Genomic DNA, 26972 nt, shown 5'->3' on the forward strand with positions numbered 1-26972 from the left:
TCTGGTTGTCTTCACAGCCTGGAGAGTTGGAAATATGCATTGTAAAATAAAAGCTTAAGCTGTTCTGAACCTGAATGAGTCCTAAACATTACACTAAATATGCTGCATTCAGAAAAATGTATTCCAGGGATGAGCTGCTCAGTGTGTTTGCTTAATAATGTCAATTCCAGAACACCATATTTCACCCTTATATTTTTTAAAGTTGCTATAGTTTTGGTACATTTCTTTCTTTACCCTTTGTTGAGCTGACTGATAAGGTTACATCCTGGCCTTGCTGCAAACCCTGGGAGTTGACTCTGGACCTGGATTTTAGCTGCTCTCTGCTTAGAGGGACTAAGCTTTTAAACTCAGTGGGCATGGGCCACATTGTACCTTGTGCTGTCATTTTCCTCTCTGCTGAGGACTCTCACAGGGGAGAGGACACAGTATAGGGAAGAGGATTTAGTGGGAATGTATTTCATAGGATAACCAGTGTGCCACAGCTGTGGCTCTCTCAGCCAGAGCAGGCCATTTTTCTAATTTAATTTTCAATCTCTTTCTCTTCTCAGTAGGAAATGTAAAGTCTGAAAAGGAGATCTCTTTTTTTTCCCCCCCATTGAAATTAGTGAATGATACCACTATAGAACCCTACAGAGACATGAAGGCTGTGGATCTCACACTGCTGGACAGACTTCTTGGGAACATGGTATGAAATCATCTGATAGTCAACAGAGGTGCAGAAAAGCTGCTGAGCAGAGACAGGCAGAAATCCTGATATTTTCCCTACTGCCCCTGAAGTCTCAGTAATATCCTTCTGTTTGTTCTGCTCCACTGAGCCTGGGAGCGTCAACCATCCAGCAGAACAGCTGGGGTCTGCAGTACCTGCAAGGGCATGGGGTGGTTGGCTGGAAGGTGATGGGTGCTGGGGCAGACATGTGGGCTTGCATGCCAGGAGCCCAATGAAAGCAGGAACAGCTATATCTGTCCCACTGAGTCCTGGCACCAAACTCAATTCCCAGTCCTTGGCTGTGATGCTGAGGTGAGCAGTGGTGCTCCCTGATATTTTGGGGATGGGATCTCCTCTTTCCACCAACTCTACTCACTTCTCCAAGACTGAAGATGAATATTGCTGCCTCTGACTTTTTTCTTGCAAACATAGTGGCTTGCTGCGTTTTTCATTTCCAACAAGATTATGCAAAACCTCCATAGCATTAAGACGTTTATCACCTCATCTTTTAAAATCTTGTTGCTTGCATGTTTATGGTTCAGTTGTTCTCAGTGGTGCCTGATTTTCCTCCTGTTAGTCATCTTCAGTTTCTTAGCCGGAAAAAAAAGCACTCAAACCTCATAAATTGCAGTCCTCTAAAATAGTAAAACTCTATTATTTGTGTTGTCTTCAGTGTAGAGTCATATGCATGCATTATGCACATTGTTCTCTCATCAACAGTAAAAGAACCCAAAGTATTTCAGAAGAAGAAATGAAGAACACAAATCTTGTGGCCCTTTATAACTTATCTTTCTAAGTCAAAGAAAATTAAGGAAGAGTTTTAATGTTGATTGGAGGGACCCATTTATCTTCCAGAATTTGCTAGCAAAGTTCATTTTACATTGCTAAATTTCTTAATATGGAATTTTTAACAGCTACTCAGCTTCTGGTTAGGCCCATAAAAGATAATAGATTGCCTATAGGAAGTAGAGATTTTCTTGGAGTGGTTTCTTGTTTCATGTAAAGCCAGAACTGGTACTTTCCAATAAAATCCAAGGAAGAAAAGCAAAGTTAGCTCAAGGTCGGCAAGTTTAAATTAGCAGAACTTTCCCCTTAATAAATTATATTTGAGTATTTTACCTATCCATTTCTAATTTGCCCCTTGTAACATCAGATCTATCTCTCTGCCCGTGTCTCACACTTATATTTCTGTTCAACCAAAGATGAGACTTCGCTCAGGAAAGAGACTCCTCAGAAGACCTTTCACACTATTTAAAACCCAATTACCCTGACAATCCTTCTCTTTCCAGCTATTTCTCAAGTGTTCAGTTATGATGAAATTTCTCTGCTTGATTATAAGAAGGTACACTTGCCTTACTAATAGAAGAATAAGAGCTTTTTCTTCTGTTTTCTATATCTGTACACTTATACAAGTCTGCTTGAACAAAAAAGTTACTGTTTTTAATATTTAATGTTATTTTTTTAATATAAATAAGGATGAACAGAATAGGTCAGGAGAGGACCGGAAAAAGCTACCACAGACAGTAACACAGTACTTCTGTTACTTATTCCTGTATTTCTTCAAAGAAGTTGTTTATTTAGGAACTTATTGGTTTGACTAATACTAGAACAAATCAGGTTCCATATTTTAATACAAGTGCCAATAAATTCAGTGTTTCTTATTCATGTCTCTATAATTTTTCTCACATTTTTCTCTTTCATTTTAAATCTTGTCTGCATTAAGCCATTTTAATGTTTTTGTGGTAAGTAAAAATTAATTTCTGCTGTATGATGAACTGAATGGGGTAGCACTCTAATTCCATGCACTTTTTCTTAGTTTTCACCTGCAAGGACTTCAAGGTGCTTCTCAAAATCTGGGGAAGTGTTCAACATTTGAGGTAGTATGGATGTTTCCGATGTTAATCTGCTTCTTTCTGCTGCAATGCATTTGCATTGTGTTCTATTTGTATCCAACCAACAAAGAAATTGCTTTTTAACATTTTTGACACCTTGTTAATGTTGAGTCATGTAAAGCATTAAACTATTGTCAGTGGATGGAAAACACAATACACTAGTTGAAGAAAAACCACGTGTATGAAGGAAAAACCATGTTGTCAATTTGGGATGATACAGCAGGCATACCTTCTACTTCATGGTAAAAACAGGAAAAAAATTTTACAGAAGCTTTGTATTGTACAGTGATTAGTATTAAAAATACTTCAAACCAACAATATTAGCACTTTCACCTTTCTGGAAACAAATTCTCATCGCTTTACAGAAGCTTCTGTGGTTTAGCTTTAGTTGTTCTTATTGTTCTTATTACTGAACAATGATGTGAAAAACTTTTTTTATAGAAAACTTTACTAGTGACCTGAACTGCAGCACTCACTCTCTTTGCAAACCAGGCACTTGGTTGCACCATTGTAGTGAGAGCTAAGATTTACATCATCTTTTTAAAAGAAATATTCCAAAAATATGGTTTACTTATTGGCTTTAATAGTAAAATGTTCCATTGTTTCAGGATTTTAATGGTACTTTTCTGTAAAAATACTTTGCATATCTGCCTGCTTATTTATCTAAAGAGACAAGTTTTAAAAATATTATTCATTTAGCAGCAAATGTTGTTGGTAGCTAGAATTTATTTCTGCATTACTACAAGCAGTAAAATTCCCATTATATCAGTATTTAACTTTCATGAATTTTTTTTTTCTTTTTTTTTGGTAAAAGATTTTGAGATTCATTCACCCAGAGCCAGATTCAGAGAAGTCCTGAGGACTTCTACAGGGTGCTGAGCACCTCAGCCCATATCAGCAGGGATGAAAACTACAGGATTTGGCCCACACTGCTCTCAACTTCCCCATGAAATCATTATTTGTTCAAGCTCATTCACATTACAGACATTTGCTCTGTAACTGCTTGCAAAACACCTTGAGAAGTTTTGAGTGAAACATACTGCAAAAGCAAAATATTGATGTTATGGCAAGCACATTGCAACCTCCCCCAGGGGCATGATTACCTCACAGTAACCTACCTTTGCTGGAAATTTTTGCATAAAATATGTTGACATGAAAGAGAACTTCAGAATTCATTAGGAGTTTTCCATAGAGAAAAGGAGTTGTCTTGGTTTCTGATATTTTCCTTTTTTTGTTTGTTTGTCTCCTTTCTTTCCCCCTCAACAGAACATTTTAGAAAGGGTTCAGCTCAAATTCTGCAGCTGAAATCCATGTATAGATACATAGTTGTTTCTAGTTATGTCACCATTACAAAATATATTGACTTAATAACTCTTAGTGAAAACCTTTCCTACTAGTATTCACACTAATCTCTGCATAGAAACATTCCTCTGGGAACTGACTATCTGTTTTTCAAAGAGCACAAGAAACTGTGGAATATGAAACTGTGGTATCCTGATGTTAAGTAACATCAGCAAGAGTGACAGAGCTCTGAGTAGCACAAATGCTTATATTTGAAAGCTGTATTCCTGCACCCAAAAAAGTAACAGGAACTAAATGACAGGAAAATAATTTACCTTCATATTTGCCTGTAGCCTTGTTTTAAGGAACCAAGTGAAAGTGAAGAATGAAGCAAAAAGATCAATTAAGTTTTCAAGGACTAAAGGTAAAGGAGAAGAATGGAAGGAACAGAAAAGTGGATTCTGAAGTGATGCTAAAACTTAAGTCACTATATTTTGCAATGCTTTCAAATATTTCTCTGGAATATTAGGATTCTTTTGACACACATAGTCACAAACAGCAGGTTAGATAGTTGAACATCTGGAAAGGTTGCTGAGCACTATTAAGTTTAATATTAAAACTATGTGTTATGTGCTACTAGGCACAGACAGGCTGAAGTTCATGCTAAAGATACATCTGGTGAAAGAGGTTGGGATAGTTGTACCAACATTTTAAAGCCATGCACATGACATTTTCCTGCTTGAAGGAGCTGCTTTTGCAACAAGATCGTTTGACATCTCTGGGTGAAATAGAGTAGATTCTATTACAATAGATTTTATTTAAAGGTTCAATAGGATCTTTCATTTGTACAACATTTTGGCTGAGTCTGTGTTTGGTGAATAATATCCTGTAAGTAGATATTGTAGATATTTTTTATTTCCTCGGGTACTATCTTAGTGGTTTCCTATCATCTACATCTATAGGTATGAGCTTGTTCTCGCTCTCATTCTCCAGTTACTGAAACTATATGTAAGTAAAATCTCTTTATTCCTTTCTGGGCTTCATGGGAGCTAGTCTTTACAGACAACTAAAAGATGCAAAGAAGCTTCCAAGACTCTTCCCACTTGTTATATGATACAAGGTCTCACTTTTCATCAAGTCTGGGTAAAATATTGTGGGATTTCCTGTCATTAAGGTAAAATAGAAAAAGGTAATCTAATCAGACAAGATGTCAGTGTGAATTAGTCCTAGACCAGCTGGTAAGGTACATTGATAGCAATGATTTAAGTTTTGGAATTTTTAAATTGGAAGTCATCTGGTGGAAGGTATCAGTTTGGGAAGAGATGAAATGTAATAGAAGTGTGTAATGTTTGTGGAAAGGACCATCTTGTTTAGACAAGAACGAAGAACATGCAGTACAGCACTATGTGCTGTGTACACTGGCTTGGCCTCCTTTGACAGAACCTGCTGTCCTGCTCCCAGCCAGGTCCTGGGTGAGCTAGTACAGAAAATGCTTCTCAGACATGCTCTGCTGCAGGCTGTTCATCTCCCAGATGTGCTGCAGTACTACTTGCCTTGAAAAACTACTCCTCCAACAGGTCAGGTTCAAACCTAGTCAAACCTGGTCAGTACCTCACGACTACCCTAATTTTCCCAGGACTTGCCTGCTAACTCCTTCCAGAGCTGCTACGTGCTACTTTTCCTTCCAGAACTGCTACATGCTTTCCCAGCACCTCCCCAACTTGATGAGCACCACAGGGCTGCCTAGAATGTGCCATGTGAGAGATCACCAAGGGGAATTTCTACAAGCAAGCGAGAGTACTGAGACACATGAAAGACACCCTGCCTCATGGGCATCAACTCTACCTCCCCTCAGGAGAAAAGGCAGTCCCAGCAGACATTGCAGAAAATTTAAGGGTCTCGGTTTAATTCAGCCTCTGTCCAGGATACAAGAAGTTCTTAAAGACCTTGCCATTTTGGATGCTCATGTCGTATGAAGAGTGCAGGAAGCTCTTTCAGAAGCCTGGAAAAATGTCTGCTTGAACCCCTGCTACAATCATACAGAGGATGATTGAAAGTGAATTAAATTTTATTTCATATGTAGGTACCATTATATTTTCTTCAGATTAGCCTTGTTGATGACATTGATATCCTTACAAAAAAACCTGCTTATAGCAGGAAGTAACCCTGGGATAAATATGGTTGCAGGAGTGAAAACAAATTGGCTTTCTGTAGGGAGATGTTTTTCTATAAATAGTGGTTTGACCAAGCTGCAAAGAGTGCAGGGGTGAGGTAGCTCTAGATCATATAAGACGCCCATCAGCATCTTCTTTTTTTGGTGTTTTAAATGAATTTGAATGGGGTCTATAGGTAACTCCGAGGCAGAATTTATGCCACCTCTGTTACCTGCTTTCCTCAGGGTAAAATACTCAGGACACAGAAGAAATGTTGATCAAGAAAAGGTTCTATTTACCTCACTTCTTGTTGAATTCAGTAAATTTATCTCTCTGTGCAAGTGAAACAGAAATAAGAGGTTTTGAGTGCTGTGCTATAGTTTTTCTTTTGTGATTTATAAATTATTAAGTCTGAATGTTTAGCCAGCTGTGTGTTTATTCTAGACAATTAGTTCAAGCTGTATACCATCACTTCTTCCTGAGATTTGCAATCTCAGTTTGACCCAATCATCTGAGTCAAAGCACTGTTATTTGGGCATTCTTATTTTTCTCACTCCATCAGTCGTTTCCATCAGCATTTTTTGTTGAGAAACAGTGATGATGTCAATGTAACATATCTCTTTCCACAGCCGTGACATCTTGTTTTGATCCTACTTTGGCAAGTCAGTATAGCGAAATCCCTGAATTTACAAACGTATCTGATGCTGGCCATTCATGTTTCAAGCCAATTGATTCTGAATAAAGTTGTCTTGAAGTTAGATTAGGCAACAAGGAATTCCTGATTCTGCTATTGATCTGCCATGTAGTGTGAGACTTGTGGTATCAGTCACCTGTGCTTTGCTTTCCTCATCCATGAGAACAAGTCATAGAAGTGTGCTGAGGGTCACAGATTAAATAAAGTTTATGAGCATTAAGACAGATTCTTCTTCTTTCATTATGTAATACCTAATCTTGCAGTGTAAAATAGATTCATTACTGCTTCAGTAATACATCGTGTAACATGATGGACTCAAACAAAACCTGACGACCAGAACATCAACTTTGACCAATGTGCGTTTGCTGTACCTTGCACATTAACTTTATTTCTGAGTAGTTGAAACAGACAATGGATTTGTTCTTTGAGCCAGCTGTAATTCAACAGATCATTAATGATGAATGGCAGAATGCCCCAGCCATCCTTCCAGGCACTACTCCAGATGGAAGTCATTGGATAAAGAACAGGAAGGTTTGACAGAATGTGAAAAAAGAATGAATTCGCTACACATCATTCATTTTGCCTGACTGCAATAAAATAATTATAATAGAATGTTGTCACAGGATAACAGTCTCCTGCTGCTTTAGAAATGCTTTGGAAAACAGATGTTTACTTTCTCTGTGGGAGACATTGATCCCATGACAACAATCTTTTCTATTCAGGGAAAATTAACTACTTATAGGTTCAGCAGTGCTATAAAAAGTTCATTATAAAAAGCCATATAATATAATAGGTCAAATAATAAGAACTATGTATGTGATGTATGTGATACATGCAACTAATAACTAAGTTGGATTAATTTCAATACTTTCTTTCAGCATCTTTGTGACCAACATTTTCTCAACAAAGGCAGATAGGACAACACAATGCACTATGATGAAATTGTTTTTGTTATTTTAATCTTCCAAGATTCAGAAAAACATCATTTGTGAAAAAAATAATAACATCAAAACTCCAGCATATAATGTCTGATGAGAAATGTTTAAACAATTATCAATAAACCAACACATTGTAATTAATGGAAATTAAAGACCATGCATTTTGTGTCAGAACTGGACTCAGTATTGAGAGTTTTGCTTACTAGCGCTAAGATAAAAATTTGAAGGAAGATAAAAAATAATAAAATATTTGTGATTTTCAAAATATTTTTCTTAGGATCACAGAGTCACAGAATCATTTAGGTTGGAAAAGACCTTCAAGATCATCAAGTTCAACCTTTGACCAATCACCACCTTGTCAACTAAACCATAGCATTAAGTGCCATGTCCACTAGCTTCTTGAACACCTTCAGGGAAGTCTGTTCCAATGCTTAACAACGCTTTCTGTGATAAAATTCTCCATAATGTCCAACTAAACCTCCTCTGGTGCAGACTGAGGTGATGTCCTCTTATCCTGTCACTAGGTGCCTGGGAGAAGAGATCGACCCCCACCTGGCTACAACCTCCTTTCAGGTAGTTGTAGGGAATGATAAGATTCCCTCTGAGCCTCCTTTTCTCCAAGTTAAACAACTCCAGCTCCCTCAGCCGCTCCTCATTAGACTTGTGCTTCAGACCCTTCACCCTGTCCAATTCCATGTACTTCACATCATGAATCCCAAACAGAGTTGCAACATGCAGACTACCAACATCTTTGTAACTGGACCCAGGCAGGTTTGAGGTTAACTTCCACAAGTTTTAAAGTTTGTAGCTGATCAGAATAGCCAATGAATAGCAACACTGAGTCTGGCTTTACTCAAAGCACTACTTTAGCTGAAGCAAAGATTTTTTGAAGAATCTAATGGCATTTTTACTAAGTCATGAATTTCACCATCTAGATGTTGAAGGAAAATGTCTTTTACATTTTTGAAAAGAGTTCATTTGGTATACAAGCACATTTAGTTATAATAATCCTGACCTCAGGGGTAGTCACTTTAGCTAAGAATTTCTCTTCCCATTTCATGGTTACCACAGGCACAAAAGGAATATGGCCATGAGGGGAATGAGGAAAGCAACTTTTAATGCTGCATGGGTAACTCAAGAGCATGGTCAAATGCTAGCAATAAGTTGCATTGGGAAGTGCTACTCTAAACTTCAAGAACAAGAGGAAACTTAAGTCTAAAAAAATGTCAGTTTTGTCATGTTGAAATCCTTTTTCTCTAGCACTGAATAAAATGCAAATTTGCCTGCAAGCAAGTTGCTTACCCTACGGCTGAAATGCTGCACGTGGAACCAGTTGACACTTTGGTATTTTAGCAGTTTAGACTTATAAATATGTACTTACATTTTCCACGCTAAACTATGTGGCTCTTACCCAGTTGTCACTGTCACTGCATCAGCCAAGAAACCAGTGGAACTTTACTTCGCTGAGGACTGTACAGAATGGTCTATGAGAAGGAAGTAAATTTAATGGAAATGGAAGCACATGTGAAGAAAGTTAACATCTTAACACAGAGTACCCTGTGCTAGGGATGATGTTTAGCACCAAAGGGCACCTTCCAGACCCCTTAATTCCTGAGTCCCCTCAATGGCAGAAGCTTGGCCTGAGAGCCAGCAGGGACTTGTGCAGCAGGTCTCAAAGAACCTGTGAAAATGAGTATTTCTTAAGAAGGAAGAGGCAGAGTAACTGTTTCATCTCCCTACAGTCAGACACTGATGAATATTGTTAATCACTAGAGGAGGAAACACAGAGGAGGACAACAGATCTGAAGGTTCATGCATGAATTAACTTAACATGTCTGATTCATGTCCTAGGGCTGCTGAGGGTACCACCAGGATTACAAAAAGAAAGTCTGTGCATCCCAAGTGTACTGTTTCACAAGGCAACAGAAGGTAGTATGGACCACTCTGGATTTACTATATATCCTTCCAAGCCATGGGAAGCACCAGAAATTAAAAAATTATAGCAAGAGAAAAGTTTCATTGCTTCTCTTACTCTATATATATTTCTATGAAAAAAAAAAAGAATAGACACTAGGTGAGTCATAAGAAACAGGGATGACAACACTGAACGCAATGTCCTGGCAAGGGTTGTCGTGTCCTAGCTAAAAGCAGCATGCTCAGCCACAGACTTGTGCTCCTTCTGAGAGCAGACACTGGCTTAGGCTGCCTAGGGCCATGCTTAAAAACTCTTTCATTCCTGTGGAAATCTTCCTAGTCTCTTTAGTGACTTCTTGTTTAGACTGCACTCAGACATTTAAGAGGATAAGGTTGTAAAACATGTCGTAATATAGGGAAAAGGCAGAGTAAAAACTATCTTAAAATCATTGCTTTTTAAAATAAGTTTTATTTGAACAAAGGCAAAGTAATGACAAGTTGTCTTCCTTGATGGTAGGACGAGCCACTACAGCTGAAATCACATTTTCTTGAAGCATTTTTGCTGAGAAGAACTACATGGGGTTATCAGTATTGCCATGAAACTCTTAAAGTGTCTTTAAACTGACAGCATGGGTAGGGAAAGCTGGGAAGGAGAGACCTTGGTTGTCATCCTGGATCCAAGTTCCTCTGCTTTGGGTCCTCTAAACCAGTCCTTTCTCCTCTTGCCAAGGTTGTAGCAGAAGAATGAATTTAGTTTCTTCTTTTCTGTTTTGGACATGACCCGCAGTGTTAGCAGGAGCAGTGCTTGCACAAGGATGAGAAGAACTTTTGACTCTGAAAGCTGGTGGCCGGCATCCTGCCTTCCCGGTTTTCAAAACGATTTATTTTCTAAGCTTCAGCTCCACGAATGCCATTCCAAAAGTTCGCTGGCGGTGAGCGGCAGGCAGGGAGCGCGGACCGGCTTCCCCGGCTGCCGGAGCTGCCAGGGAGCTGTCCAGCACCGCGGCGGGACGGGCGGCGGCGGCGGCGGGGCCAGGGCGGCCGCACCGGGAGGACGCCGGGATCGTCCAGCCCTTTACACGAGCACCGCCGCTCCCCGCGGGGCCCCGCGGGGCCACCGACGCGCTTTCCCCCTTCCCCTTCGCCCAGCTCCACAGTGCAGGGTGGAGAGCGGAGCGCCCTTCCCGCCCTCCTAGCAGCCGGCGGCGGGGGGAGCGTGGGCTGCCGCCGGCCCGGCCCTCGGCCCGCCCCTCGGGAGCTGCCGGGGCAGTGCGGGCGGTGCCGGCATCCCCCCGGAGCGGGGCAGCGCGGCCGGCGGCGGCCGCGGCAAGCGGGGCCGGGCGCGACAGGAGGCGAGTGGCGCGGGGGAGGCGGCAGGAGGAGGAGGAGGGGGAAAGGGCTCCAAACAACACGTGATCCCCGCGGAGCAGCGAGGGAGCCGGGGGAGGGGAGAGCGGGGCGGGCGGCCGAGGCAGAGGAGGGCAGCAGGCGCCGCCGCTGCCACCGCCGCCGCTTTAAAGCCTCTCGACGCGGCGCGGCGCGGCACCCGCGCTCCTGGCCCGGCGCGGCGAACCGCGGAGCGGGGTCTGCGCCGGCCCCGGCGCGGCGGCTCCGCCGCTGCCTCTCGCCCGCCCAGGGGCACCCGCGGCCATGCGAGGCGGCCGTCCCCGCGGCCGCCCAGCTCGGCGCTGCCCGCCGCGGCTGCCCGCCGCCCCGCGCTGAGCACCGCCGCCGCCGCCCCGCGGCACCATGTCCCGCCGCAAGATCTCGTCGGAGTCCTTCAGCTCGCTGGGCTCGGACTGCCCGGAGACGAGCCCCGAGGAGGAGGGCGAATGTCCCCTGTCCCGCCTCTGCTGGAACGGCAGCCGCAGCCCCCCCGGCCCCGCCGACACCCCCTTTTCCGCCGCCGCCGCCGCCGCCGCCGCGGCCACCGCCGGGGCGCGCCGCGCTCCGCGCCGCCGGCGGGTCAACCTGGACTCACTGGGCGAGAGCATCCGCCGCCTGACGGCCCCCGCGGTGAGTGCCCCGCGCCTGGCCCCGGCCCGCCCGCACCCCGCACAGACCCATGACCGCCCCGCGGGGTCGGGTCCCTGTCGGGAAAGAGGCGACGGTGCCCGCGCCCCCCTCCCGGGCGGTCCCGCCAGGCCTCTGGAGCTCGCTGCCTCTCCGTGCCCGCTTCGGCTACCGGCTGCCAGCCCCGCAAAATCTGCGGGAGTACAGCTCCCGGCAGCCCGGTGCTGGAAATCGGGTCGGGAGTCACGCTTAGGCGCAGCTGCCGCCTTGGCTGGGTTTATCATTTCTGCCGAGTCCCTTTCTGAATGAAAGCAATATGGTAAAGTGCTTATCACAGGTTCTAGCAACATTTTTTTTGTTTAATATATAAAAAGTTACATCTCTGTGATGCATGGCATGCCCATTCTTCCTTCAGCATCGAGGGGATGCGAACTTACTTCATTTGTAGGGCTTCTCCGTACTGAATAGGGTAAAGCAAAGTTCTGGCTATGCGTTCAGAAATATTTCAGCAACAGATTTCCCTATGCCCCCTGGATGCGCAGACATTCCTAACAGATCAGTTTCTTTAAAGTGGACTTTGAAATCCATGACTTAACGATTATCTGGATAGCTACACCTGTAGCTGAGAGTCTGCAAACCATTGTCCGTGTGCTAAAATAAGGAGTGAATTCAGGTTGATCCGGTAACATATGGTAGTATCAGTTTGTGAGACTGAAATCCATGTCTCAGGAGTTCTGGTAGATTAGTGTAAAATAGAAGGTTCTTTTACAGCCTTTCTATTGCAATTGTGCTACCCTCCTGTACATACCTCTGTGATCATCACTAAAATTTCCGCATAAAGTTTCAGCTGCAACTGAATGCTTATTTGGTCTCTGGAACAGTTTAACGTATTAAGGCATAAAACCTTATTTGCAACAAGTAGTCTTAATCTGCAGGACAACTGTATCTGATATCGTGGCATTGGATCATCTTTTTGCATTATTGTTAGCCACCTTTGGAAATTAATTACTAGTCTCACCACCATCAACTATAAGTTTGTGTTAATTTTAATATACCCTTTTGTGTTTGGTGTTTGTTTAAGTGGCTGGATAGGAGTAGACAACCTGTTTCATGGGAGAAGTCAGTGCATTACATACCTAATAGTCGTCCAGTTTAAGTTAAGACTTTTCTTTCCCATTGATTTTTTTTCCCTCTCCACTGAGAATCTGGTCTTGTAATGCTGGTATTAATAGATGATATCTAAGGTGACCTGTCTTGTTTTAGTACAAAAAAAAAGCTATTTAATTTGATAATGATACAATGGTATAATTAGAGCATGTGTTACCCAAAATATTTGAAATATTCTGAAGTAGCTCAGTGCAGTATTTTTAGATAACCTTAGTATTTGTATTTCTCCAGCTTGCTATAAAAGACAATTTCGGTTTTACAGCTGTGGTGAATTTTCAAATATGTTTTCAAAATAAACACATTCTTTGAATTAAGAGACGAGGAAAACTTTGATAGATCTAATAGTCCTCTTTCCTTCCTGCTCACAGAGAAATTTTGTTTAAGAATACAAAAATTTCATCCAACCTAGTTTTGATGTCCCAAACAACAGCTTCCATGGTTTCTTTGGGACGTAATTATAGCAACCCTTATTGCCAAAAAACTATGTTATTTTTAAATTTTAATGTGATACACATTGCTTAAAATTTCCCTTTTTATCTTGGCATTGCAACTACTGCTTCACTCCCATCTTGCACATTTTGGCACAAATTAATGTCATTAAGTCTAAAAGGTTATGTTGTCATAGTCCTGGTATAAGTAAAGAACCAGATCTCCTGCCTTTTCATTTTTCCCTCAGAGAAACTGCTGTTCAGATGCATTGTTATTTTGGTGCATTCTTACCGAGTTCTGGGGTACTGAATATGTGCCTTCATGCAACAGGTCTAGTTGCCATATGTCTAACCCTTTGGATCTGATTATTTTTGCACATCTGCTGGTATAAATCAGGAATAACTTTAATTAGAAATAAAAAACCATACTTTTCCTCTGAAATTGGTGTCAAATGGGACTAATTTCTGTTGTTTGTGAAATTAGAAGGCAAGTTTGAAAGGTGCGTTGACAGATGTTCTTTCTAAACAAAAAACTTTAATACTTTTTTATAGATGTAGGTTGACCTTCATTCCATAATACTATAGATATGGGTCTCTCTTAAGTGTATAAACATATTTATGCACATACAAATGTATATACTATATATCTAGCCTGCAAGGTTTAATGTTTTCTTTTTAAATATGAATGCAGCAGTAATTTGTCCCCATCCCAACAGTTGAAGGATGCTATAGGTTCCTGATGTTTATACTTAGCCTTAGTTTTGTGCTTGCCTTCAGCAATGTCGAGGATCAAAATCCTCAGTAAAATATTTTTTTTGTGCTTTCACTGAGGAAAAATTCTGTATGTGTGTTTAATACTACTGTGTTTAATACTACTGTGCCATGGAGAGACGGCTCAATGTAGTTTCAATGTGGCAGTAGCGGGGGGCTACGAAGAGCTGCTCTGGGCATGTGGAGAGCCTTGAACAGAGCAGGAAAAAGCATCCAAGGGGCAAAAGAGGGGTGAGTACTCAAGAGGAGTGTCTGTGAGGCAGAACAGCAAGAAGGCTGTGCAGGCAGGCTGCATCTTATGAGTGGCAGCACAAAACTGTGTATGAAAATATTACTATCTTCATATTAGTATCTTCTGTGCAATGCATTCATGAGTTAGTACAGCTGGACTGTAAGAGATTCTGTAGAATAAAGTGCAGTAATAAAGTATTTGTAAATACAGTAAAATAAAATGAAAATAGGTTATTGTATTTTTTATCACTTGTAATCTTAGTCTCAATTTTAGCTAAGTGTGACTTTGCACAAATATCACTTTTAGTGGGACTGCATGGAAAAATTGAAAAGTGAACCTTGCTCTGTTGCAGCAAGGGGTGAATGCAACCCCTTCTACTTGCTCCCATAGAACAACTTCTAGCACTTTCTAGCGCACATGATTTTGCAACTTTTCTCTTAAATTGATTTTTGGAGATTTTTTTCCTGCAGTTGTTATACTAGAGGATGTAGGGACCTGATCCACAATCAGCACAGGTTCATTTTATGTTCCTGTGGGTTTGTAAATGTTTCCGAACATGCTCGGATGGGTGAAGGATTGATATTGTTCATCTGAAACTTGCTTACTGCAAACCCTCTCTTTTATGACAGCCAGAACTAGGAGGATGATGGGGCTCACCTTCCATCAAAACAGCTGCGTATTTTGAGGAAAAGTGTGTAGTGATGAGACCTGCATACATACCCTGCCATTGGCTGTGCTGGGGAAGATCTGGGAAACAGGGTGCACTGGGCAGGGAGGCAGAGCAACAGCAACTCAAGGAGAGGCAGCTTTTTGTCACAGCTGCACTCAACAAACCGTGCATGTACTGAACATCACATCAAGTTTCTGCCCTGCTACCTCCCCAAGCACCAAGTTTGCTGAGTAATCAGGTGCACTGACAATAGGAGGGTCAAGACTCTACAACTGGGCACAGGCAGGTGCCCCAGCCCATAGGGTGGGGGGAACCGTACTGAGCCAGGGCAATGCTTAGCACCAGTGTGTGAAGATGATTTGTGGGACCAAACTTGGCTGCTCAGTGCAATAAACCTCAGGTGTTACACACAGCTCTTGTGACTCCTTCAGCTCAAGAGATCATGGCCAACAGTGCTCCATGCATATTGGCCCACGTTTGGCTCTGCCCTCTCGCAGCCTTTCATCCTTGTGATGTTCCCACAAAGCTGAGCTCGTAATTGTGAAGGCAGCTCCTATCCATTCTGAGGTGTTCCTAAACCATGTTTTTGACTGAGCACAGATGTCCTCTGTCCTCCTTCATCTGAACCACTGTCAAAGGGTCTTTGGTTATGCACTCCGATCAGGAAAATCTGGAGCTTGATCCATCTGCTGTCAAAACACAGAACTGGGCTGGGTTCAGTTTATTGGAGATAAATAATAAAATGTTGGGAACCTAATAGGGACGTTGATTTACAACCTTGTTTTTAAGAAATAACTCAGTAATTATATGTACATCACAAGCAAATGTAATGATACATTTTACTTTTGATTCCAGCTTTGTTACTGTGTTCCATTTTAAAGGATGAATTTTACACCCACAATGACACAAATTTTGATTAGTTATAACTGGAAAAGATGATACTATATGCTATTCATTATCAAAATAATTTTTTTCTGCCCTTAAGAACTTTGCTATATGGGAATGGTATCCTGGCACCAGTTGACATAGCTTGATTCTTTAGAAATGCCATTTAGTATCTTACTGAATTCTAGTTCCTTGCAGCAATTTTCACATTTGCTCCAGTTCTATCTTGACTTGTATCCAATACCAGGCTGAAAATAGAACCAAAATCAGAAAAACATAATTTGTCACTGATTTGAAAAGTCAAATACTCTGCTCCTATCTAAGAGGCATGGACTATCCTAGAGGAGCTGGGAGTGACTGGGCATTCATTTAGAGGAGACTGTATACCCCCAAGCACCGTACTGATCTTTCTGTAATGGGAATTACAGCATGACACAGCTTTAAACTGACTAACATGTACATTTGATTTTATTTTCTCAGTGGTCTATGTAACGTGTCTCTTGAACTATGAACATTATTAAGTGAAAATCACTTCTGTATACTTTTCTGTTCATCTAGAATTATTCCTGCTATTCTTTAAAGGCCCAGTTGAAGACACATTAAAGTAAGAACATTTTTTCCTATTTAATTTAGGAAGCTGCTACTGGATGCCGCCAAATAGTTGGAATTCAAGAATTGTCTTTTTGAATACAGCCTTCCTCCTGACAGTGGGAGAAAAGTGAACCTAAAGGCAGTCATTTACGTTACTGTGTAGGCTATTACTTATGTCACAGAACTGCTGTAACTTCAAATTGCTTAATGGCAAGTGAATCCTCCAGTGAGTGGAGGTGGGGTTTTGGCAGAGAAGTTACAATATAGCAGCTTATATCTAACCTGGCTCCATCATAAACTTCTACCACTCAGTCTCAAGGAATGCTACTCCTTTTAGAAGCTATAACAAGTTGCTGCCACTAGAAGGAGAGGTAGCAAATGGATTTTGCATAAGATTTTTGAAAACAATTTGCACGAGTATTCTGAGCTCCTTATGACTCACATTAACCCACCAGGTATAGCTAAGCTCTGCTGTTGTAGAAATGACTTCTGCCTATCTTTATGAATGAAATAAGGTAACATCAAATGATATCCATATCAGTGGTGTGATGAGCTTATTCACCTGATAGCCCAGGCTGGATGAGCTTTACGAGTAACATCCTTCTCAAGAATGTGAGTGTGAAGCATGAAAGTGGTTAAGAAAGGCACATCCAATGAGAAACTTTCAATTCCAGCAGGCAAACAGGATGATTTTTTTTTTTAAAGAATAATAAAATCAGACTTTTGCTTTGTATCATTCAACTCAACAGAGAGTAAATTCATTTATAAACACAGTCACATGAGCAGTCAATAGCCAGTCAATCTGTTATTTCATAGCATGAAATAGAATTGTGGTGTCTTAAACGAGATCATTCTGGAAAACTTTAATCAATATAAGCATCATAGTTGGTTTTGTTTGTTTGTCTTGTTCAGTATTCTAATATCTCATGCAAGGAAAATTCAGCCTTGGCAAATAAAATATTAAAAAAATTTAGCTGCACCAGAAGGCCTGCAGCATTGAAGTATTGCAGTATTGACCTAGAGGTCATTTCATTGAGGGTGAATTTTAATATTTGACATCTAGTGCTTAGACTGATCATAGCAATATTGGGTTTCTTAATGTTTGTGCAGTTCTAGGCTGAAATCTTAACTTCCCTACAGTGCTTCGGAAAAAAATGTGTCTCAGTAACATACATACATTGCAGGCATCTTTGCTGCCTGGAAGCTGTGAGCATATCCCTGCAGAAGAACAGGCTTGCCCACAGACAGAACTGACCCGCGGGCTGACAAACCAGAGTATACCAGCACCAGTGTTAATCCCACAAAATTGATCTAAATTGTTTTGAACTTCTCTGCCTGTCCCCTGGCCAAAGTGTCCAGGTGCAGATAGAGAAAGACATAAAGTAGATGAGAATGTCATGATCATTAATATATACCCCTCAAAAAGCAGTGTGCCCTCATGACTACATCAAAATGAAGGTGAATGTCCTTCATTTGAAACTGTGTGAGCAGAGCCAGTTACCACCTCGCAGTGATTGGGTGTACTCTGGTAAAATATGTAATGTTAACACAGAGGAAATCCCTCATTTTCCTTCTACCTCTTGTGCTATTGTTAAAGGCTGCTGTAAAGTGCTTTGAGTAAAAGAAATTGTTCCATCTCATATCCAGATTCTTTCTAGATGTGTCTGTTTGCTAATTCTCAGACTGAGTTTTAAACTGAAACCAAAAATTCTGTGGATTGTCCATAGGTTTCAAAGGGATAAATACCTTTGCAGATCTGCATATGAAATTAGGTCCAGTTATACTGGGGAAATTGGTTCTTTCTCTGTCTCAGCAGAAGATATTCCTTGAGAAGGACTGACATGTAAAGGCTTTCATTTCCCATCAATATGCTGGAGTAGCACCGATTATTATACAGTGTACACTATTATGTAGTAGATGTTAGCTTCATGAAAAGATGAACATATAATATTAGCGGTATATCATCTATTACATTCTTACCTACTGAACACATTTTCTCTGCAGCACAGAACAGATCTTCTATCCATTTCAGGCATGGCGGAAATTCAAAGATGAACAAAGTGATCGCAGACGGTGTTATAAGGGCTAGCACCCTGAGATATTTATCCTTCACTGTCAAGGAGTTAGACTAGATGATCTAATAGGCAATTTCCATCCATAATGTCTGTGATCCTTCTAGTTGAAAGGCAGCTGGGGATGCAGAAGTTATAATTTCTAATTATTATTTAGCTCTGCTTTATTTCTTCACAGTGTTTGCATTGTTGTTGCTATGACATAGTATTGGGTAAAATTATTAGTCTCAATGTTATTTATTAAATTAAGGGCATTTTCTCAAATGTGCACAAGTATTTCTCTGTGAAGAGTATCCCTGTTTGCGTGAACTGAGGAGCAGAATGGTCTCAGGTTAATCTGACAGTGGTACTGAGCTCAGGCACTTCATCCTCGCCTGGTCCCATCTGGATCATCGTGAGCTGTTGCAGGGCAGCTTGTTTTGCCTCCAACTGTCAGTCATCCTGCCCTGTATACCCAAAGAGTTCCCTCCTGGGGATTCTGCATCATCCTCTCTTGATACCAAATCTGGTGCTAGTCATGGAAATCTGCAAGGAGTTGGTGCTTTTATCTAAACTACAAACATGTGGAATTGGGAAGCTGGTGTTCATGAAGAAAAAATACATTTTTAGCTCATATAGTTGCAGAGAAAAAATGAGTGCACCCTAAGTGTTCAGAAGCCAGAGAGCAAAACTGTATTTTTTTTCTGATCATATTATCAGAAAGACTGAAATTAACCCCCCAAAGATTATTTACTTTTTATATTTTCAGATGAGTGCTTATTTTGAGACTCTGCTTTCCATTTCTGATTTCTGTCTGTTCCCTTTGGTTCCATTCTTCAGCTATTGGGAGTGGGAAAGGGAGGGATCCTGGCTGTGCAGGACCTGCTAGGAGGCCTTCCTCCTTTCTGCATCATCAGAAAATTGTTGGATGCCAAAGGAGCCTTCCTTTTCTTTTTGCATTCTGCTTTTCCCTAACTGCATCAATTTCAATGCTTATCTCTCCACTCCTGACACTTTAGGAATGTTGATAAGTGTTTGTCTTCAGCTGGAGCCTTGATTCTTTCTTTAAAACCACTTTAATTCAATATTTTTGGTGACCAGAAGGACAGGGAGAGAACAGTTTTTCACTGCGTACATGATCATGGGATAAATATTAAAAATACCCATTCTAAAAATTACTGTTTTGCCATTTATCTTCTTTTGGATGGGCCAGATGCACACCTGCTCATGTGTGCTTAGAGATCTGTAATCACCTATGCACAAAGACTTGACTAAAATTGGTTTTGAAATATAGAAAAAACAAAAAGTTTTTCATTAATGAATGATCACCAGCAGTGGAACCGGCAATTGAAGTCTTACGCATCTGCTGAGTTTGTGATTGAACTCTTCAAGTTTGAAGCATTTATAACTTTCAGCTTCAAAGTGCTGATTTGGCTGGGATCCATGGTATCCTGCCTCTCCTGTATGCAGAGGTGCAGATTCCTCTAAGAAGGCCTTTGCAACTCCCCAGGGCAATAGACTGGAGGAGCCTCCTGACCTGACAGACTTGAAGAAATTTGGATAGAAACAAAGTGATTTCTAACTGAGCCTGTTATGCTCTTCGGTGCTTCAACTTCCCTGTTTCAAATTTTAAGCACTCAGGTTTTTAACAGCATGATTGCTGGAGCTCTTCTGATGCTCAGCTAGGAGCCATTTAGCTTTTACAAGGAAAAATCTTTGAAAATTTGTTAGGGTTAAGGAGGAATTGTCTGTTTACTGGGCTGCTCTCTTGGCTCTGGACCTCCCTGTTCCATAGAGTCTCTTTCTTCCCTGATCTTGTCTAGATATTCTTAGGATGCAGAAGGAATGGGATGGAGAATTCGAAACTGCATTTATGTAAATTTAGACTGAGTCATCTGGGATACTGTGTGGAGTTCTGTCACCTCAGGGTGGGGTTTGTCTGTCCTCACTTAAACATTAAAAGATGTCCAAGTCTAAAGCAATCACTCAATGTCTTTTCTAGACAAAAGAAAGAAATGGGTATTTATAAAGACTGAGTCCTCAGGCACGTATTAGATGCCAGCTGTAGGATGAAATGAATCACTTTGGGTGCCTACAGTTGGGCAGATGAGCGCTACCATTTATTTCTGAAGGTGTTGCAATCAAGTGAAAGACATTTCACAGGCAACAGAAAATGGCTAGGGAATAGGCTAAAGTCTCTGTCCTCCAAGAAGATTGGAAAGCTTATGTTTGATTGCCTTAGGAAAGACATTTATAACAAGGGATGCAATTAAAGTGGAAGTTCTTTTCCTTTGTCTGCAAAACTGAGGCAATGAATCTGCAAGAAGGGAAAATTGAACTAAGAAAAAGAAAAAAATGTACACAATGTTTAAACTAAAATCCATTTTCAGAGGAAATTGTCTGAGTTAAAAAAAAATAAAAATTTAGAAATATTTCAAGTTCATTTAGACAAATATCTTCATAAATATTTTCTCCAGTTAGTCACAGAAGTGGTTTTGAGGAGTTATTACTCCTCTATCTTCAGGACTTGAACTGGTTTTGTGCTACTGGAAAGCAAGGTGAGATCTAGAAAGAAAGGCAGGTTTTTTTAGGAGTGCATCTTGTAAACTCTGGCAGCTGGTGGAGTGACAGTGGCTGTCATGGCAGGGCTGCCACCGTCAGGATTACTGTCAACAGCTGTGTGCTCTGGTCATAGCACTGAAGTGCCAGGTGGAAGAGCTGTAGTAGATAGTGAGCAGGCTGTACACATTAGGGAGGATGGACAGGTCTTTCCAGACACCCTGCAGAGCCAAGAAACTGAGTTCCATGTTGAAAGGAAGGCGAGAAAAACAGAGATAACCTTTGAGAGTCAAAGGTGGAAACTCCCAAGGTGGAGGAGGTTGGAGGTTTGTTACTTCTGGCAACACAACTAGGGCCTCTTTTCCACCTGTGATTTCAGCAGTTACAGAGAAGGTAAAATGCCCTAGGAAAAGGTGGAAGAGATGACCTCCCTTGGGATGAAGCAGATGAGCAGAGCCTCAACTCTTAGAGGCTTCAAGAAAAGGAGGGTGGTAGGTATCAGAAGCTCTCTCCTGAAGAGACAGAGGCACTCATCTGCCAGCCTGCCTTGCTGTCTCAGGTTTGCTGCTTGCCAAGAGCTCACACATACGTGTTGCAAAGAGGCTGTCAAAGCTGGTTTGTCTCCTGGACTATGACCCCTTCTGCTCATCCCTGTGAGCACCAGTGATAGAGCCAGGGGAGTCCTGGAGAGTATCAGGGGTGACTACATGGCTTTGAGTGCAAGGGCAAAGGGTGTGGGTGCCCAGTTGGTGTCTCCTTGATCTGGCTAGTGAGGGTGGAAAGGCTCTGGTTGTAGCAGGCACATCTAGTAAGGCAGTCTGTAGCTCTGTTGATGGTGTTGCTAGCAGGGCAGGGCTTTGATCTCCATGGACATGGAAGAGCCTCTGAGGAGCAAGGACTGCTGAGCAAGAATGGCATTCATCTGACAAAGTGAGGCGAAGTCTCTTCTCACTGGCTGCACAACCTTGTGAGGGAGGTTTCAAGATATGTTTGTTGTGAAAGGGTGTTTGTTCTCTGAAGAGTGAGCAAAAGATGGAAGAGGCCCTTGTGCTTCCCTCGTGAAAGCAGCATGACTGGCAGCCCATCTCAAGTGCCTGTGCCCAAACACAGGCAGCATGGGTAGCAAAAAGGTGGCATTAGACATCCCTGTGCTGCCACTGAGCTTGGACCTCCTGTGGGATTTCACACATCCTTGTGTGTAAGGGCTCTCAGGATGTGAGTTCTGCAGGAGATAGACACAGGCTTTTCAGGAAGGCCGGGCTGTGAAGCTGAGGAGCAGGACCTGCACTCTATGCAAAGAGGTGGCAGCAGTGAGTGGGCAAGTCCTTTGAACAGACCAAGGTGGCCCAGAGCATGAGAGTCAGGAGCAGAAGACAGATGAGCAGGAGTGATGGGGTGGTACATCTGCTGCACACTATCTGGTCAAGAAGTGAAAGCAGAGGAAGCCTTTAGACAACTAGATGAAGCTTTGAAATGGCAAGCCTTGTTATTTATGGGGGACTTGAGCCAACTCCAAATCCACTAGAAGAGCAATAGGTCTGAACACAAGCAATGCAGGAGATTTTTGGAGTGTGCTGAAGATGGTTTCTAAATGCAGATGATCAGTGAGCTGACAAGGTAGGAATACTCTGCTGGAGCTATTACTCACAAACGAGGAAGAACTGGTTGAAGGTCTAAAGGCTGAAGCATCACTGGCAAAAGTGATTATGACATGCTGGAGTTCAAAACACTGAGAGGGGTGGGAAAGACAAGTAAGTGGACTCATACTTCAGGAGAGCAGATTTTGGCTTCTTTATAGGTCTTTTTGGCAGGCTCCAATGGGAAACTAGCCTGTAGGGGGAATAGGTACAAGAGGCTGGTTGAGCTTCATGGGCCCCTTGACACTCTCCTCAAAGCACCAGAACAGTTAATTTGTTCAAATGCAGAAAAAGATATCAACATAAGTTGGAAGCAGTCACAGGATACCCTCGAGGGATATTGAGGCTCTACCTGAACCTGCAGGGATGGAGATAGGAAAGACTCCAAGTCTCCCTCACTCCAGTCACAGGAGGGACTTGATGACTAGAAAAGGGCAAGTGTCACACCCAACATCAAGAAGGACAAGGAAGATCCAGGGAACTACAGACCAATCAGCCTCAATGCATGGGGAGGTTATGGAGAAAGTCCTTTTGGAAGTCTTTTCTGCACAAAAAAGGACAATAAGATGGTGATTGGGAACAGCCAAATTTATACTCTTTATCAAGGATGGATTGTATCTGACCAACCTGATTGAATTCTGTAATGAGATGACTGGCTCAATGATGAAGGAATATTGTCTACCTTGACTGTTGGAAAGTCTTTGACATGTTCTCCTGTACTGCCATTAGAGCCAAACTGGTGAGATACAGACTGCTTAAGTGCATGATAAGGTGTATGGAATATTGACTGGACCTTAGGGCTCAAAAGGTGGCCATTAGAGTCACAAAGTCAAATTAGTAACCAATCAACTCTGCATACCCTTCAGGGATTGCTACTGAGGCCAGCAGAAGACTACCAGGATGTCAGGGATGGAGTGTGGGACATCTGAGAGGCTAGGGAAGCTACGTCTATTCAGCTTTTCTGAAGAGAGAGCTTTGGGGGTATCTGGTTTCAATCTACAGTTGACTGTTCAGGGTTTCCACACGGATGCACAGTGGAAGAAGGATGAGAGGCAGCAAAGCTGGAAGATCAGCTTCTTAATTAAAATCAGAATTAAGAAAAAAAATGTGAAATGTCATGAGGATGTTCAGACACTGGCACAGGTTTCCCAGAGGGGTTGTGGGATTGCTGTCCTTGGAGACACTCAAAACTTGTCTGGAGAATGACCTGAGCAACCAGCTGTAACTCAAATACATTGAGCAGGAGATTGGACTAGAAAACCCACAGAGGTTTCTTCAAACCTGTATGAATCATTGATTCAGTTTTGTTTTACAGTTTATTCTGACACATTAGGGTTAACCATGGCCTGATGTCTGAATTCAGAATTAGTTTCGGGAAGTTCTGTGTTCTCTGCCATGCAAGAGGTCAGTCTGAGTATCTTCAGTGTTCCCTTCTAACTTATGCATTGTCGTTCCATATGGAGTTTGGATGTGATCTGGTATGACAATCCTTGGATTAATTTACAGTTAACAATAGCAGTAATTTGTCTTTGATTTGCCCTTAGAAACATGAAACTGATGTGATTATTACTTTTGTAATGCATACCAAATATTAGTAAATCATTCTAATCAAAGGAATTGTTGACATTTAATTGTTTAGGTATCAGTCACTGGTTTACATTTACACTAAATCTTTCATTTTAAGTGGCCATGAAGCTTTAAAACCTCTCCAGTAAATAAGTGTCACTGGGTACCTGAATGGCACAGACTTACATTGCAGTGGAGGAGGTGTATGGTTAAAAGCTGTCTTTTACTTCCCTGAGTGACAGAACTGTGCTTCTTGGAGAGCTGATGTGTGTCATGCTTCCAGGAGAAGGTTTAACTATTTTGCCTCCATCCAGTTTTGCTATTGGATACAGAAAAAATGTGGAAATATTTTCCTGCTCATTCTCTCTCTCATGGGCAATGCACTGTCAGTAATGGAAGAAGTAATACACCAAACTGCCCTTGTAAGCAGCTGTAAGCAGGTGTCATATCTCTTCTCACTGTTTTGTTTAGTCATGGCTCTGGTTACAGAATTACATCTACAGCAAAATGACATTCACCAGTAATGAAATATGGCAAACTGAGAAGGTGAGAATAGTGGCTTTTTAACTGTGCACAGCAACATGCCATAATAATTCATGTCAGAGACAAAAAAAGATTTTTGACTCCTCAGATCAGTTTTCATACTGGCTCTGAGCACATTACATAGAGCTCTGTTTATGACTCATGTTTTAATAGTAAATCCTGTTTTTGTCTGTATTTAATTTCCAAGATTTGATAGGAGTTGCCAGTGAAAAGGGGTATGAGTTCATGGGATTGTATGAAATTTTCAGACAACCGCTAGGCAGTCGATTTAGTTTTCAGAAGAGAAAGTTAACATGGGCTATGTTTTTTTTTTCCATTCAACACTGCAGAAGAAGGGGGATTTACTGATGAAATAAGCTCAGGACTAGGAAATTGCTTGTACGGTTAAATCCTGAGGTACTCAAAACCATTTCTTCCTGGGTAAGGGGTGCAGCATCTGTGTATCAGAAATGAGAAAGGCAAAAACAATCCATTTCTCAGGTGCTGTAAGCTGCAAAACTTCCTGAGAAAACAAAAAGCTGTTTTCCTTCCTCTCTGCTGTCATACCAGACATTGCTGCCTTCCATATTGCCTGCCATGTTGCTGTAAAAGCACTTTGGGAGAACCAGAAGGGAGCTTTAATTTAGCAGTCAAACATTTTTATTATTCCCTATTTCATGTCAGAGGAGTACTAATGTTTTGTATGTAGGGAGTGGGGCTGAGGGAGACGCTGTATGGAGATGGGAGAAGGCAACTCGCTGGTCTTCTTTGCTTAAAGCGATTTTGCTTTGCTTTGTTGCTGGTGTGGGAAAATACATATTTTCTATGTGTGGAGTGGATTTTTCTGCCTGCTGAGTACAAGAAAGCTTCTGATTCACTGTGAGAACATGCCATGAAATACATGTGTAGCCCATTAGTCCTAAGGACTTCAACACCTGCTGTACCCCTGAGAAGGCGATAATTTTTTGATGTGTGATAGTTTCATTCCTGTGGTGCTTCCATTGTGTTTTACAAGAGAACATGTAACTTTTAAAGCCTTTTGGCACAGGTAACTGAGCTCCCACAGAGAAGTAAAGTAATTATCTGCAACAGAGTTAACAAGAAAAACCTCTTTCAAGGTTTGCATCTATTTTGAGCTTGTTTTTGTTCACAGAATCATAGAATAGCTTGGGTTGGAAGGGACCTTTAAAGGTCATCTAGTCCAGCCTCCCTGGAATGAGCAGGGACATCTTCAGATAGATCAGGTTGCTCAGAGCCCCATCCAACTTGACCTTGAATATTTCCAGGGATGGGTCACCTACCACCTCTCTGGGCAACCTATTGCAGTGTTTCGCCACCCTCATTATAAAAATCTTCTTTCTTATATCTAGTTAAAATCTACCCTCTTCTAGTTTCCAACCATTACCCCTTGTCCTATCGCAACAGATCGTGCCAAAAAGTTTGTCCCCATGTTTCTTACAAGCCCTCTTATGCACTTGTTAAGTGCATGCATTTCCATACACTTGAATTTAGAAGGGTAGATGATTTTTTGTAGTTTAGTATTAGAAAAGAAGTTTTTGCAGTTGTACAAACCTAGCATAGCCTGGTGTACACAGTTTTCTTCCTGCTATTGTCAGAACAGATACCTCCTTCTGCAAACTCATGAGTAAGAGTAGGTAGAAAGCTCAGCTCTTGAACTGCTGAATCTGTAGGTCAGTGCACAAAATTTGAGACTTTCAGAGATGATTTTGGTTTATAAATCTCTCAGATTTCATACAAAATAGTCATTTTGGAAGAAGAATGTTTTGCCAAAAGTGACTTGGAAAATTCAAAAGAGAATGTCATGGATATCACATTTGCTTTATTTTCCCAAAGGTCTCTCATGAATTCATTCAAAATAATAACACCCTTAGCAACAGTAGTAATTCAGAAAATAAACACATATATGCACATAAGTATTTTGGTGAACACTGTAGTAGTATTAATAATACAAATAAAAACATTAATGCACATGTAGTTTGGTGAACATCTATTAAAATGAAATAGCATAGAAATGCTTGAAGTATGTCATGATTTTCTTTTGATGAACTTGACTTTCCTGATAATTTGAAAGATGACTGAAGAGTCATAGCTTGTCAGGAAAGTAAGCCATAATAAATTGCATCTTTTAATGTTCTTTATTACAAAATGCCCCAGGGAGCATATAGAGTTTAAAAACTCAATGTCTTTTCCTGGTGATACTTTCATCACAAAATAATAGCATTTTCTGGCAGACTATTTCAAATTATTTTCAATTAGTGAGATAATTGGTGGGTGATAGTTT

The 26972-nt window shown here is 41.4% G+C and overlaps 1 protein-coding gene across 1 annotated transcript in view; it reads left to right on the forward strand.

The window, feature by feature from the left end:
* The first annotated feature begins 11327 nt into the window (after positions 1-11327).
* GUCY1A2 (guanylate cyclase 1 soluble subunit alpha 2) overlaps positions 11328-26972 on the forward strand; it is a 141315-nt gene continuing 125670 nt past the window's right edge. The window contains exon 1 of the mRNA XM_027677300.1: positions 11328-11594. Within this exon, the coding sequence (XP_027533101.1) occupies positions 11328-11594 (267 nt within the window). The remainder of the gene's footprint in view (positions 11595-26972) is intronic.

Source organism: Neopelma chrysocephalum, unplaced genomic scaffold (assembly GCF_003984885.1).
Source record: "Neopelma chrysocephalum unplaced genomic scaffold, ASM398488v2 Primary Assembly neopelma1_43, whole genome shotgun sequence".
NCBI classification, from domain to species: Eukaryota; Metazoa; Chordata; class Aves; order Passeriformes; family Pipridae; genus Neopelma; species Neopelma chrysocephalum.